The sequence below is a fragment of the Odocoileus virginianus genome, chromosome 3, assembly GCF_023699985.2.
Source record: "Odocoileus virginianus isolate 20LAN1187 ecotype Illinois chromosome 3, Ovbor_1.2, whole genome shotgun sequence".
NCBI classification, from domain to species: domain Eukaryota; kingdom Metazoa; phylum Chordata; class Mammalia; order Artiodactyla; family Cervidae; genus Odocoileus; species Odocoileus virginianus.
In genome coordinates this window covers 63,879,313-63,895,282 of record NC_069676.1, presented here as the reverse complement: position 1 = coordinate 63,895,282, position 15,970 = coordinate 63,879,313, and the positions used below count along the sequence as shown (strand labels likewise).

The 15,970-nt window shown below is 38.0% G+C and overlaps 1 protein-coding gene across 2 annotated transcripts in view; it reads right to left on the bottom strand.

Moving 5' to 3' along the window:
- The window catches only part of SGCD (sarcoglycan delta), a 611,526-nt gene that overhangs the window by 112,894 nt on the left and 482,662 nt on the right, over nucleotides 1–15,970 (bottom strand). For both annotated transcript variants that reach the window (XM_020898146.2, XM_020898128.2), the window contains exon 6: nucleotides 490–562. In XM_020898146.2, the coding sequence (XP_020753805.1) occupies nucleotides 490–562 (73 nt within the window). The remainder of the gene's footprint in view (nucleotides 1–489; nucleotides 563–15,970) is intronic.

Sequence of the window (15,970 nt, the reverse complement as noted above, 5' to 3'; positions counted from 1 at the left end):
CTAAAAGCAGCATGCTTATGAATATCTGACTAACACCATTTATGGAATATACATAGAACCTAGTCCTAGCACCAAATCATTCCAAAAAATAGCTTGATATATATATATAAAGAAAAAAAGTATTGTGTTTACTGTTCAGCTTCTTTTAGACATCACACTTCTTTGGGCTGATTAGCACCAATTACTCACTAGTTCTCTAACATGAGAGGATTATTGTATCACAAAATACATCATGAAATAAGCATTGCCAATGAATGAACCTTAAATCTTATTACAAGACTGGCAACCTCTTCCTCCAAACTCTCAACTTTAAGTACTCAGAAAAAATTTTCTCATGGTTGTAACTTATCTTCACATCCTTTATAACCTCTCACAGTTTATATAATCATGACACTATGACATCATAGGTATTCAAAATGGATCATTAATCAGTTGTACAGAGAGAGCAAATAGCCACTTAATCAATGCAAACCATAGTCAGAAGTTTACCTTAGTTCCTTGAAGGGATCTGCCCTGACATTAGGTGTCTCTATAGATTTAGGGAACACTGTGCCCTCTGCTCCTGCAAACAAAAGAAAAAAGCAAACAGAAGTTGGAGTGTTGATGGGTCAGCACAATGAGTGGAGTTAAATGTGGTGAATCCTTAATACAAACCGATACACACATATCTGCCACTGGCTCTAGGGCATGTCTTTGTGCTAGGGGAGCATTGAATCAGCTCATGCAAACAGTCTTTGAAAAAACTAGGAACTTCTTTTGAATTTGTTCTTGCTGAGATCAGAGTAAGGTCATGAGGCAAATACCATGTTGACTTAAAAAAAAAAGATGCCTAGAAATGACATAGTCTGAATCTTGTCTCTCATAAAATATTAACAGTTGTCCAACTGGAAGTGTTTTGAAAACCAGCAACTGAAACTCTGTTACTGCAGCTAAGGGCACAAATCACATAACACATATAACATCTAAGCAGTGGGTTAGATGGTGGAGAATACTGTAAGACTATAAGCTATTTGCCTAATGAAAATTAAGCCAATATTCTTTAGCAAATCAAGTTCTACACTATTGTCTTGAAATCTTAAAAAAACAGAAGACTATGAGATCATTTAAAGTTCAGCACTTTTACAATTTGAGTATTAATATTGATTCCCAACCCAATCTAGACATTTAGCTCTTGATTTTGCCATAAGCTTTTATCTTTATAATTTGTCAACACCAGTTGAATCTTTCCAGCCATAAAGATTGTGATTATCTGATTTGTCCACTCTCAAAGTGTCTTCAAATCATTTAAGTCTCAGTTTATCACAGACAATTGCACTGGATATTTGTTTTTCAATTAAACTTAGGCAGTAACCTGTACTCTGTGTAATGGTGTTTACTTTTATATGTTCAGTGTACTTCTTTGATGCTGTAAGAAGGGGTGGAATAATATCTTGCATTCATGTGTGAATTTCAGGAATCCTCTTGCACTGTTATAATGTGTAGAAATCCTCCATTAACCACTATTATTCCAAATCCAGGTTTGGAATACTGTACTAATGAGTCTATGAAATAGACTCCTTACTAATATATATACTCATTACTAATAATAGACTCGTTACTAAATATACTCATACTAATGAGTCTATGAGTATATTTAGTAATGAGTCTATCATTGGAAGGACTGATGCTGAAGCTGAAACTCCAGTACTTTGGCCACCTCATGCGAAGAGTTGACTCATTGGCAAAAGCCCTGATGCTGGGAGGGACTGGGGGCAGGAGGAGAAGGGGACGACAGAGGATGAGATGGTTGGATGGTATCACCAACTCGATGGACATGGGTTTGAGTAAACTCCGGGAGTTGGTGATGGACAGGGAGGTCTGGCGTGCTGCGACTCATGGGGTCGCAAAGAGTCAGACACGACTGAGCGACTGAACTGAACTGAACTGAATGAGTCTATGAAAATGAATTGATTTCCTGGCTTTTGTAGCAACTATGGAAACATTTATTTGATAGGAGTGACAGACCACAAGCAAAATGAGAACACTTTTTTCTTCCATAATACTATATATGGTCATTAAAAGAATATTCTGGTGAATATTGCTATTAATAAGATTAATAACATTATTCTGTGAATAATAACTATCATGCTCAGCTAACATTTTTGAGTAACTACCACATTGCTAAGTACTGTCATATATATATATATATATATATATATATATATATATATCTATGTTGTATATATATAATTTATTCACTACAACAAGCCCATAAAATTGACAGTTCCAAGTGGCATAGGGGCACTTCATGTGGAGACATTTAAGATCTTTCACTGCCCATAGACACTTTTAGTATCTAAGATCCCAAATCACATCATTTCAAATATATCAAAATGTACCCACAGCCCCATTAAATTCAATTTTTGGTATACATTTTCAAAAGAATGTTCAGTTTTATTACATATATATTATTTATTTTTCTCTTGTGATTGAAGTGTTATTGTGTTCTTGATAAATGTGATGCTTAATTTTATGTGTCAACTTGACCAGATCAAAGATGTCCAGATATTTGACTAAACATTATTTCTGGATGTGTCTGTGAGGGAATTTCCAGATACGATTAGAAGTAGCATGTGAGCAGGTGGTCTGAGTAAAGTAGTCTGCCCTCTCCAATATGGGTAGGCATCATCCTATCAGATGAAGGTCCGAATACAACAAAGTGGAAGAGGGAAGTGTTCAGCCCTTTCTGCCTGACCCTATGAGCTGGAACTTTGAGCTCCTGCTGTCAGTGAGCCTGGTTCTCAGACCTTCAGACCTAGACTGAAATTGACACCACTGACAACCCTAATATTCAGGCATTTGGACTCAGACTAAATCACACCACTGGGCTTCCTCAAGTCTCCCACTTAACAGACACTGACTGTGGGACTTCTCAACCTCTGTAAGTGTGAGCCAATTTCTTACAATGAATCTCCTCTATACAGACCTTATTGGTTCTGTTTCTCTAAAGAACTCTGATGCAGTGACTGAATAAGAATGGGGTAGTTTACAAATTACAATGTAGCTTTTGTTACATATGTGTTATATTTGGTTTTACATATCTATTTTCCATCTCCAACATTTTTGGGATCTTTTGAGGGGCACTGTGGAGGCTGTCAAGTAGATAAAACAGGATTTCAGAACAGGACAGTGACTGACACATCAGAAGGTGGCTCTGGGCTGTCTGAAACCCAAGACCATGCCCTCAGCCACCTCTCAGCGCCATCTCGCCTGTCACTGAACAACTCTCATCTGCTGGTACTGCAGTTAACAGGGGCTTCCCTTGGACATTCTTAGAGATGCCTAGTTCTCAGTCTTTTGAACTCTATTTAAAAATGTCTATATTTCTATGTAATATATGTAATTTAAAGGAACAATTATATGTCTCACTAAGGAGAAGAGAATTATTGGTTTATTTATTGTCTATACTCTCTAGTCTCAGCTCAGATCTCATTTTCCTCTACCAAGAATTCCATGAAAGCTGCAACAGAGAGTATTACCTGTTTCCAAACCAGCCGCCATTGTCTGACACACTCCCGTGGCGATGAACACTGCCCGTGGACGGCTTTCATCATCTGAATTTTTACTAGAATGCTGTGAAGACTCATGCTTCACCTTTCTCATGCCCATCATGTTAAAAGACCTTTGAAGCCAAAGGAGATCTATTTTTGCAACTTCTGCGACTGTGCCAAGTACACACACATAGTATAGCATAGACTTATTCAGACCAGTAATCCCAAAACAAGGAATGGCAAGCTCTTATGAACAATGAACCTCAAAAGCTTGGGCCAATTTTATATCCCATCCAAACTTTGTGCTGACCCTATTTACTTGTCAAGTACAGTAACAAAACTTCATCTGCTACTTTACTTCTTACATCTTGCTGGACTAGGCTCAAGAAGAAATGCCTCTATTGTAGCTGGGGGAACTGAGGTCTGCCGCCCTTCTAAAGCAAGGCCAAGGAGGAAAAAGTGTGACAATAGCGCATCCAGTACATTATATATGCTCGTTCGCTGTGTTTGTGGAAAGAAAGAACACCTGAGCTTGGGTCCTCAGCTCACTGACCTGCAATCACATCTGCTGCACTCCTGGCTAGGACCATGTCTTGCTCCGTGTCATAGCCTCATCATCTAGCACAGGGCAGGTGCTCTGTGCTAGATGACAGAATACTTACCTGTAAGTACTCGTAAGTACTTACAAATATTTGTAAAATGACTACAGCACTCATGAGGTACTGAGCACACACTATTCGGGGTCTCCCTTGGAGACAATCATCTCATTTCTTCAACTAGACTAAGCTCAGTGTGGGCAGGGTCAAGGTCCAATAGAGAATACAACCAGACTTGACTTTAAATTTCGAAGACTTCTACTGGATTCATTTCAATAAGTACTGCCACTTCTATAAGAGAACTAGTTTACTGCTCTAAAACTCCTCATGTCTCACATATTAAGTGAACGTTCACAATCACGACCCAATGCATTTTAACTATATCTCTAAAATAAGAGTATGCTTATAAAGGAATGCTATTTGGGTTAAATATAAGTATTTCTTTAAAGTAAAATACAATCTAAAGGCTTGCATTTTCTTTTATAGACCAAGAAACTTGCTTATCCTGTAGATAAGAGAACTGGGGCTAAAGGCATGTTTAGCTCGTGGTCCTATGGCCAGTGAGTGCTAGAGCTGGGCTTCACATCTGGGCATCTGACTAAAGAACCCATGTTTAGCCATGGTGCCCTAGCGTCTTGTTTTCTCAGTGCCAGTCAACGTGGTACTTATGGAAGGCAAGCCAGCAAAACCCAGAGGGGCTGAGCTCTGATCGGTGGAGGAGATGGGTGACTGATAGGTTCTGATGTGGATCAAAGTCAAGGGCATGACACTCAAGCTCCTTCAGGTTCCATCATCCAACCAGGTGCCCTTTGATTTTGTTTTTGCTGGACTTCGGCCACAGGGGTCCATATGTCCCATATGCACTGGAGGACAGACTCATGAATATAATTTTCCAGGGGAAGGTAACAAAATCTCTCACTAGCTAAGTGAACTTGGACATAAATCTCTCTGATGCTCAGTTTTCTTCTCTGAAAAGAAGGGATACTGATAATACCTTCAACTCCCAGGGATATTGGGACACTAAATGAGATTTCTGATCCATAGCAATCATCAGATGACAGTTAATAAAGTAATACTACTCTTATGAAAATGTCCATGAACCCTAGTCTTTCCTCCTCTTATCTGGGTCCTCTATGACTCTTAAAAATGAAATTTTAAAGCATGTACTAAAACCTAGAAACAATTGCAACTGTCTTCATTTGATCATCAGAAAAACCCTGGGAAAGAAGGACTATTAATTTCTGTTATTATGGATGTAGAATGTGAGATTCAGAGATGTCAAGAAACTTTCCTAGGTCACACATGAAGAGGGAGAACCAGGATTTGAATTCCAGCATTTCAGCTCTGAAACCAATGCCCTTGACTCTACTGTAGACCCTCATTCAGCAGATTAAGTAACTCTCTACTTGCTCATCTTTTATGAAACATGAAAACACACCCATGTTTATAGCCTCAAGTAACACCTGCTAAATTCCTTAACACTTGTCTTCTAAAAATAATTCCCATGTACAATGAAATGAGATAACACATTTCCAAAAGACCATTTCTTTCCAAGTCCTATCCAATTTCTTGTTTTCACACTATTTTTCACTTTCCCAATCTGCAGAGTGGACAGTCATCCATCAGGAGGAATTCCCCCATCCCACTCTCTATCCATTCTTAGATAATAAAGTATTATCAATTTTATTATTTCAAAAAGGTTTCTATTAGAGCCATACCCACTGATTCCTTCTTTTGACACAATATAATTTACTGGCAATAAATGTTCATAAACAGTTTGAGTGAAAAATCCATAAAGCCATTTCAGTTTTATTTTAAGTTCCATTTAATATCCCTCAAAAATGATTTCATCAATGTGTTTCCATTAGCTGGTTCTCTGCCCAATAACTTAATTCCACACAATCAATCAGGAACTTATAGAGCATGTGACAGGATCTTTCTAAAGTGTTCTGAATCATCATAAAGATCAGCTCAATGGCTGTATTTTCCTCCTAGCGCAGGTAGGGGGTAAACTCACCAAAAAAAAAAAAAGTCTAAGTCTCTAATGCACTTTGTTGCCATAGTAACAAAAAAGCCAGCTTCCTTTCTCTGGAAAGTATACTGAAGTTCAGAGCTCAGTTTAGTCATGCTTTTCCCTCGAAGTGCTCTGTATATCAAGAGACCTGAAATCCAGTCCTACTTCTGCAATGCTGGGAGAATCACATAACCCTCTGTGGCCCTTGATTTCCTTCACTACAAAATGAGGGGTGGGATGAGAAGTGTCAGAGCTAAACTGTTTTCTCCCCAAATTGAAAATTTTATAAGGTAACAATCTAATCTAAACAGAAGACTGTCTTTAGCCACCTTCATTTCCTACCAGGAAAACAGAGCAACCCTGGGGGGGGGGGGGGCGGGCGGTGGAGAGAGAGAGAGAGAGAGAGAGAGAGAGTGAGTGTGTGTGTGTGTGTGTGCGCGCGTGCGTGCTCAGTCATGTCTAACTCTTTGCAACCCTATGGACGGCAGCCTGTCAGTCTCCTCTGTCCATAGAATTCTCAAGGCAAGAATATTGGAGTGGGTTGCCATTCCCTTCTCCAGGGTATTTTCCCAGACCAGTGATCGACTCCGTCTCTTCTGCCTCCTGCATTGGCAGGTGGATTCTTTACCAGTGTGCCCAACCCTGGAATGGAATACCAAAGGAAAATGCTAGAAATATCTCAGTATTTGAGCAAAAAAGCAAATTAAAGGAGGGAGACATTTGTCCAATGTAAACTGCAATTAATTAGTAGAAATAATCACCAGAAAATAGATTGTAAGAGATAAATGGTAGAGAGAAAAATTTATTGTAGATGAGACTAACTAAAATAAAAACCTGATTTGTAACTCTTTACTTATCTAGAGCAAATTCAATTTTATAAAAATAATAAACATTAAAGTGCCTAAATCTGTACATGTTGAAAACAGCCATGGGTTAAATACTAGAAGAAAAACTTAGATTGCAGAAAATTGGACTTGAGAGAAACATGAGACACAAAAGAAAAAACTGATAGAAGATATAATTAGCAACATTGGAGATCAAGAAATATATGATAAATCAAATTTTTTGTTGTACATGGAAAAGGACTACTGTTACAGGCACGAATTACAATAACAACTTTTAAAATGGGCAGACATGGTTTATGAATACTGTTTAGAAAACTGATGAAGGAATTAAGCTTAATGCTCTGCTAAATTCCTTCTTGATATACATTCTTTAATATGGACATAATTATGATCAATGCTTTTGTATTAATGAAAATGGACTAAAATCATCTTTTTGTTAAAACCATGGAGCTAAAATGTTCAACAGGTTCCATATGTGAGTTAAAATATCTGATGATCACTGTTTGAAGTCAAACCATTCTAAGTTTTCCAATTCCTGTTGCTTGGATAGATATATCCTGATTGACAGTCCTTAATAATAACCACATTTTACCTGATAAGATAAGGTTCTATTTTTATACCAATACTAGATTATAAAACAGAGAAAGAATGTCAGTCCGAAAAACGGTGATAAGAAAATAGGAGAAAGGATGATGTGATTTCTTGAAATAACTGAGAACTGGGAAACCAAAGACCTGATTTTCCATAAGCTTATAGCTGACCTTTGGCAATTCACCCTTAGGTCTTGTTTCCCCATTTGTTATACAAAGTAGGGGTGGTGACTAGATGAGGCCACCTCCAGTCTTGCTATTTTACAAATCTCCAGATAACCTAGTTGGATGAACCCAATGGCCCAGAGAGGCAGGGAAGGTAGGCTTGATAAGCCCACACTTAAATGTATTTAACAAATATGTATTAAGCAGGGCACTGTAGAGGTGAACTAGAGAGACATGGAGCTTATAGACCAATAGAATGTAGTATGTTCCAGGAGGAGCTTATAGACCAATAGAATGTAGTATGTTCCAGGAGGAGCTTATAGACCAATAGAATGTAGTATGTTCCAGGAGGAGCTTATAGACCAATAGAATGTAGTATGTTCCAGGAGGAGCTTATAGACCAATAGAATGTAGTATGTTCCAGGAGGAGCTTATAGACCAATAGAATGTAGTATGTTCCAGGAGGAGCTTATAGACCAATAGAATGTAGTATGTTCCAGGAGGAGCTTATAGACCAATAGAATGTAGTATGTTCCAGGAGGAGCTTATAGACCAATAGAATGTAGTATGTTCCAGGAGGATACAATGGCAAGTGTAAAGAATCAGCAATTAAATAATCTCAGAAATAAAATAGACTAGTAACAAATGGTGATAAGAGACTTGAAAGGGAAATCAAACATGTCTTTGAAAGTAAAGAACCTGGAGCCACAGGTTGGTCTGGCAGGTAAGTTTCCCTGAAAAGGGGAAGTTTTGCTGATATTTAAGTAATTAGTAATGACCTAGTCAAGAGAGCGAAAAGATTACACAAACATGGCAGGGTAGGGAAGCTGAGGTCAGTAAGGAAGATTGGTGTGGCCAGACCATATTTATCACAGGTGAGCAGTGTGGAATGACACTGAAGAGATAGGTTGACCCAGGTAATGCAGAGTCATGGTGAAGGTATATATATGTATGTATGTATGTATGTATGTGTGTGTGTGTGTGTATGTGTGTGTGTATAATGTATATTTTAAAATATATAAATATACATAAATTTTATATATTATATATAAATATAATCTATATAAAATGTACATATATATATTTGGCCACATGAGATGGTGGCCAAATAAATATGAAACAGGGACATCCCATGGTGAAAGTATTAAGCAGACCTGAGCAAGCTGGCATTTTTCAAATATTGCCATGGCAGTGTGTTATGGTCGGCAACTTGCGTCCCTCTAAAAGTCACATGCTCCAACTGTAACCCTCACCAGAACTCAATCATGCTGGTGCCCTGGTTTCAGACCTCCCAGCCTCCAGAACAGTGAGAAATAAATGTCTTGCTGTTTAAGTCACCCAGTCTCTGGTATCTGTTATAGCAGCCTGAGTTGTCTGAGACACAGTATCGTGGAAAAGACACTTGTGGAGGGCAAAGGTATAGGAGGCAAAGCAGAGCAGACATGACGACCGGCTGCACTGAAGAACTGGCAGTCAGTGGAGAAGTGTGGATGAGTCAGGAGATATGTGGAGAGGAAAACCAATGGGATCTAGTGAGGTGCTGGGTAAGAGGGAGACAGGGGATGACCACAGGGCCCAATGGAACAGCTGAAATTGTGGTCAAAGCCAAGTGATTAATACCCAAAGCCAGCTGTGCCCAAGGCAACCTCACACTTCTCCAATAAAATCTGGCTTCTTTGACATTTGATATTTTAACTGCAATTCAAATTGCCTTTACTCAATAACAGAAGTTGTTCTGCATCCAACTGTATTTTTCCTGTGGAGGTACAGGTAACATGACAAAGAAAAATTTAAGTCTCTTATAGAGCTTATAAGCATTAAAAGAAAACTATGAATAATGTAATAATTCTTTGATTAATGCACATTGTCTTCTGTGAAAGATAATTTTCTGGTTACTCTAATGTTTTAGCTGAACACATGATCATCTGTCTCCTATTGCTTAAAATCTTCCTAAAATACACGAGATAATGGTTTTTGCCTTTGTAAGTCCAGGCTCGTGACATGGTTACACTTTGATACTTAATTCTATAATGTCTGAATGAGACCCATTTTTCCTGAAAACCAATCTTCTTTACAGCATATTATCCAAGGTATGTATAAGAGAGTGAATTGTGGGAGAAATTATCACAGGAAATTCCTTAGAATTTTCCACAGAAACAGTGGTTTTGTATTTAGTTCCTATCATGAAAGTTTGACTTTCTCTTGATAGTATTATTCAGTGAAAAATTCTTTTCAAGGAGTGAGTTGGGTTATGTTTAATCAACAGTTGAAAGTGAATCAATAAATGAGACTATAGAGTTTTCACAAATTTCAGGATTAACCATTGAATGAGGCTGTCAATTTCTGAAAGCCATCCCACACATGAGAAACAGACAGACAGATGCAAGGACTTTTTCCAACTTTGAGCGGAAAAAGTCACTTGAAGTAATAACTTACTCCCATTGTGTCTCCCTGGATGCTGGTGGCATTTAATAAACTGCTAACATAAAACATTTGTGGTCATTGCAAGTTGTTTCTAGAATATGCACCAAATACATTATTTTCATGAATCAGGACAGATTTGCCTAACCTAAAAGTGACAGATAATTAATTCATTCAACAAATATAGAGGGCCTACTCCATACATGGGTTGGTGGGGAAAACAGATTCAGACTTTCTTCTTTATGGGATAAAAAAATACACAATCTATAGCCACTCTAAGCATTGCAATATTTGTTGTCTATAAATATTAAACAATTATGTACTATGTGTATGGCACAATGCTAAATCAATATTCACTGTGAAGCTTTGATCTCTGCCCTTTTATGTAGTATTATTATAGTTAGAAAGATATTCAAGAACAAATTTAAATTGATTTTTCATGAAAATTAGTATAAACCATGTACTCTCAATGAGGGTAATGTAGTCCCCAAAGATACAAAAATTGGTCTTGGAGCAAAAATGAATCTTAATCCATTCAAAGATAAAATACAAATATACATAAATATATATATATACATTATTTATTATACTATAATTTCATTTGAGGGGTATAATTAGAATAAAGAACTGAAATGATTGCTTAGAAGAGTGATATCAGAAAAAAGGGTGAAGAACTTTTAAACCCACTGCTGAGATCTACTGCTCAGAAAAAAAATCTCAGAAATAGTCTTTTCAAAATATTAAGGCTCATTGGCAATGCAACTGGTCACCAAAGAGTTCTGATGGAGATGTACAATGAGATGAATGTTGTTTTTATGCCTGCTAACACAGCATCCATTTTGTTGCCCAAGGAACAATGAGTAATTTCGACTTTCAAGTCTTATCTAAAGATTATAGCTGTCAGAGAGGGTGATTCCTCTGATGGATCTGAGCAAAATAAATTTAAAAATTGTGGAAAGAATTCACCATTCTAGATGCCATTAAGAACATTCATGGGAAGAGATCAAAATATCAGTTTTAACAGGAATTTGAAGAAACTGATTCTAACTCTCATGGATGACTCTGAAGTGTTCAAGACTTCATTGGAGGCAGAAACTGCAGATGTAGAGGAAACAGTAAGTGAACTAGAATTGGAAGTGAAGCTGGAATATGTGACTGAATTACTGCAACCTCATGATAAAATGTTAATGGATGAGGAATTGCTTCTTACAGATGAACAAAGAAAGCGTCTTTTCTTCTTTTGTTGGCCTTGCCATGTGGCATGTGGGATCTTAGTTCCCTAACCAGGGATTGAACGTGCACCCCTCACATTGGAAGTGAAGTCTTAACCACTGGATGGCCAGGGAAGTTCCAGAAAGTACTTTCTTGAGATGAGATTTGCTCCTGGTAAAGAGGTTGTGAAGATTATTCTGATGGTAACATAGGACTTAGACTATTACATAAATTTATTTGATAAAGCATTGGCAGGCTTTTAGAGTACTGATTCCAATTTTTGAATAAGTTTTATTGTAGATAAAATGCTATCAAACAGCATTGTGGGCTACAAAAAAATCATTCATGAAAGGAAGAGTCAATCATTGTGGCAAATTTCATTGTTAAGAAATTGCCATAGCCAACCCAGCATTCAGCAAGCACCACTCTGATCAGTCAGAAGCCATTGACACGGAGGCAAGACTCTCCACCAGCAAAAAGATCATGACTCAATGAAGGCTCAGATGATGGTGAGTGTTTTTTTCCTTAGCAATAAAGTATTTTTAAATTAAGGTATGTATACTTTTTAATATAAGGCTATTGCACACTTAACAGACTACAGTATAGTGCAAACCTAAGTTTTATATGCACTGGGAAACCAAAAGATTTGTGTGACTAGCTTGATTGTGAGATTCTCTTTATTGTGGTCGTCTAGAACCAAACCCATAATTATCTTCAAGGTAAGTCGTATACTCTATAGAAGACATTATAGGGGGTTAAGAACAAAAGCGCAACAATCAGTTGGATGACTATTTCAGTAGGCCAGGTGAGAAATGATGATGGTCTACACTAAAGAACTCACAGTGAAAAATGGAAAGGGTGAATGTGAGAGCAAGTGGAGAATTGAAAAAACATAGTAATATGAGAGGTGAATGAGTGACATATGTCTACATTTTGGTAGAGGGAAGCGTAAGTTTGATTTTGGCTCAGTTGAAAGTATCTTTGGAGTTCCCAGATTAAGATGTCAGCTGTTTACAGCTCAAGATATATTTCTCAAGGTAGAGTTCTAAACCATTGGGATATAAACTTAAAATCAATAAGATACAGAGGATCATGAAAACCAAGAGAGTAGATGAAATTAATCTAGAAATGTTTACAGTAATATCAACAGATGGCAAGGTCAGAATTTTAAGGGATTCTAATATTTAAAGGTTGGGTATGGGAGGATAAGCCATCAAAGGAAACAAAGTAACTGGCCAGAGAAACAGAAATGGGGTAACATAGGAAGTCAAGAGTGACAAGTATTCCAAGAAGGTGGGAGATGTTACCTATATGCTTAATTGGTACTTAGAGGTAAGAAGGATTACAATGTCCATGAAATTTAACAACATGGGGGTCATTTACATCATATGAGACATTCTATGAAGGGCTGGAAGTGGACTCTTGTGGGTAGAGGAGTAAGTGGGAAGAGAAGAAATGGTTATAACAAGAGTTCCTACTTTGTGACAAGAAAATTGTAGTAAGACAGTTGAGCATTAAATATTGGATATTAGATATTAAGACACAGTTATGGTTAGTAACCAAAATTGGTAGAGGCCCAATCCCCTGGAGAACGGAATGATCACCCATTCCTGTATTCTTGCTCAGAGAATTCCATGGACAGAGGAGCCTGGTGGGCCCCTGTCCATGGAGTCACAAAGAGTTGGACACAACTGAGCGACTAACACTTTCACTCTTCCACTTTCAAGTCTGTTTTATGGTACAGGTTGAGTAAAGGGGAATTTTCTCAATTGCTTTGATGTGAGCAAGCAGAATGTGGATGCTTGGGTTCATCTAGGTTGGAGATTTTAATAGGTATGCACATTGAAAGTTGAATGTAACAAGTTCAGGATTGCACAGGAAGACTATGAAGAGGAATAAGATATTGGGTAACTCATTTAGTTTCTTTTAGCCTCAGTTTCCAGCTTTGAGGAACAAGGATAAGACTTCTCTCATAAAGCTATTGTGAGGATCTAAAACATGTATTAAAGAATTGTCCTCTAATATATACATATATATATTCTCATTATATATATTCTCTAAATATATAGTGCTATGTGCACCTAGTACATTACAGTGCTCAAAATATGGTAGACATTATTATGTATTAGAATAGTTGATATTGATGAAAACAATAGGCCAGAATGACCAAAAAACACTGAATAATTTGAATCTTAACAACAGAGAAGGATGAGATGTGTTTTCTTTCAACTATTCTAGCAGTGTAACTGAACCAACCATACCATCAAGGTGAGCACTTTAAATAACTGTGTAGAATGCGAAACCATGGAGCAATTTAAGATTCGTGTATAAAAAATATTCTGGCAAGATATGAAGAGACAAGTAGTTTAATTAAACAAATTCTACTCTAGAAACCAACAGACCAGAACTCACACTTGGTGTACCATTAAACCAAAATTGGAAAAACTAAAAGGGAGCATTCAAGCAGCAAGCAACCTCATTTCAGTTTCTCATGACTACATTATTGTTGATAGTAAATAAAACCACACAATGAAACAAATAACTTCAACACACTGGCTCTGTATTGCATTGATGGAACACTGGAATAAGGCAACCTTGGAGTCAGGACAGTATATGAACATCAGAGCACCGGCAACAGATGTTTGACCAGAAAAGCAGAGTTGGGAGTGACAGAGGCTCCTTGGCTCTCATCAATAATACAGTGTATGTCCCCTGAATGGGATGAATGTGGCATTCCACTCATAGCTGCCTCTGGGTCTCTGTGGGCAGGTGTCCAGAATCAGGCCACCAGTGCCTGATGGGAGAGTTGGATATGAAACGTGTGACCAAGCTAAGAAAAGCTTGCCCTTCTACTTGGGAGTAGGGTAAGATGGGAGCCTTGAAAGCACTGCTTCCTCTGAGTCTCAGTTCTCAAGTGTCTCTTGCAGTGTGAGAGCAATCGTGACTCCGAGAGGCAATGGAGGCTGGTGACACCTAAGAGAACAACATGGCACATGATTTTAAGGGTTCATCTACTCTTTCAATGACCCCTTTGTTCCCGTGGCCAAGCAGGCTGGAGGTGATGCTTTCCTATGGAGAAGGAAATTGAAACACTAATTGAGGACCACAAAGAAACACTGTCTAAAAAATAACTGGAGAAACTTATAAAGTCATTTTCAGGTGATGAAGAAGATAATGACTTGAAAAGTGAAACCAGCAAGTTGAAATCATAATGAAAGTACTGAACGTCTGAAAGCATTAAAACACTTGAATGATTAAATTTCAGAATACAAAATATAAAAAGGACTAAAAATCAACAGATTTTACAGGTGACTTAAATGGTAATATTTTCTGTGTGACTTTTACCTTATCCACTGAATTTACCCCTAATATGGCCAGCATGTTACTTTATCAACACCTGTTTTTCCCTGACAACAAAAATACTATTATTTCATGGTAGCAAAATACTCAGCTAAATAATCACTTTATCAGACTCACTTGAAGCAAGGGGTGGCCATGGCATGATTTTATCTAATGAGACATAGGTAGAAGTCTACTAGAGTGAGGCACTGGGCAAGCTTTTACTGCCTAATAGAAAGGTACAAAATGCTACTGGTTCCATTCTTCTGCCTACCTGAACATCAGCATAAAATCTTGAGTGGTAACCATCTTCCTACCATGAGACAAAGACTGATAGGATTTCAGATATGTTGTGTCAGACGATTAAGCCACCAGCAACTGTCTCCCACCAGACTTCTTAAGGGAGAAAAACAAGTCCCTACTTATTATTTGTTTGAGTCACCTTACAAGAATCCTGTTATTCATCTCTTCCTAAGGTTCACTACCATTTTACTTGAGACTGAGCAGAGAGGAGAAGAAAATTGACCCTTTAAGAGGCAGACTCTTCACTTAGGTGTCTATATTTTTTTCCTACACATCCAAATGACCAAAAGTTGGAAACCACTGTCACTGGACCTTCATACTATACTGAAGTATTGGATTGCTGGGTGGGGTTGTGTTTTCCCACTGGCTTGCCTTTGCTCGTGTTGTTCTCAGCCAGAAGGTACCAATCTCTCTTTTTCAGTGCATCCCATCCTTTAAGGCCTAGCTCCAGTACCATCTCCACAGTGAAGCTTTCCCAGGTCCTCTCTCAGTTATCACTAACTGCTGCTTCTTTTGTGCTTCCAAAGTACACAACTAATATCTGGGGTGGTGCTCATTTCCCTCTATCTTGTGAGATGGTTTGCTGAATGTGTTTTCCCTTCATAGCAATGTAAGCTACTTAAAGTCAAGAACCACACTGTGGGGGTCTCTGTGCTTTTCTAGACAAGCAGCTACAAGCAAACTTAAATGCTTTGGGTTTCATTTCCTTAAGCAGGGAAAGTTGCAGAGTGAAAAAGAAGCTTCTAGAGGGAAGAGGTATGAACTGGTCAATATCGGCTATTCTGTACTGTGACAGCCTTACAGTTGTTTGTCCAGGAAAGCAAATGGTTACATGGTCTCAGTGGGACAGCCTGATACCAACTCTGTAAGACCTATGTCTTGTAACCTCTTCAATTAACTGCATTCAGCACAACTTCCCAGAGCCTACCTATGGCAGGCTTCTTGTCTGATTTAC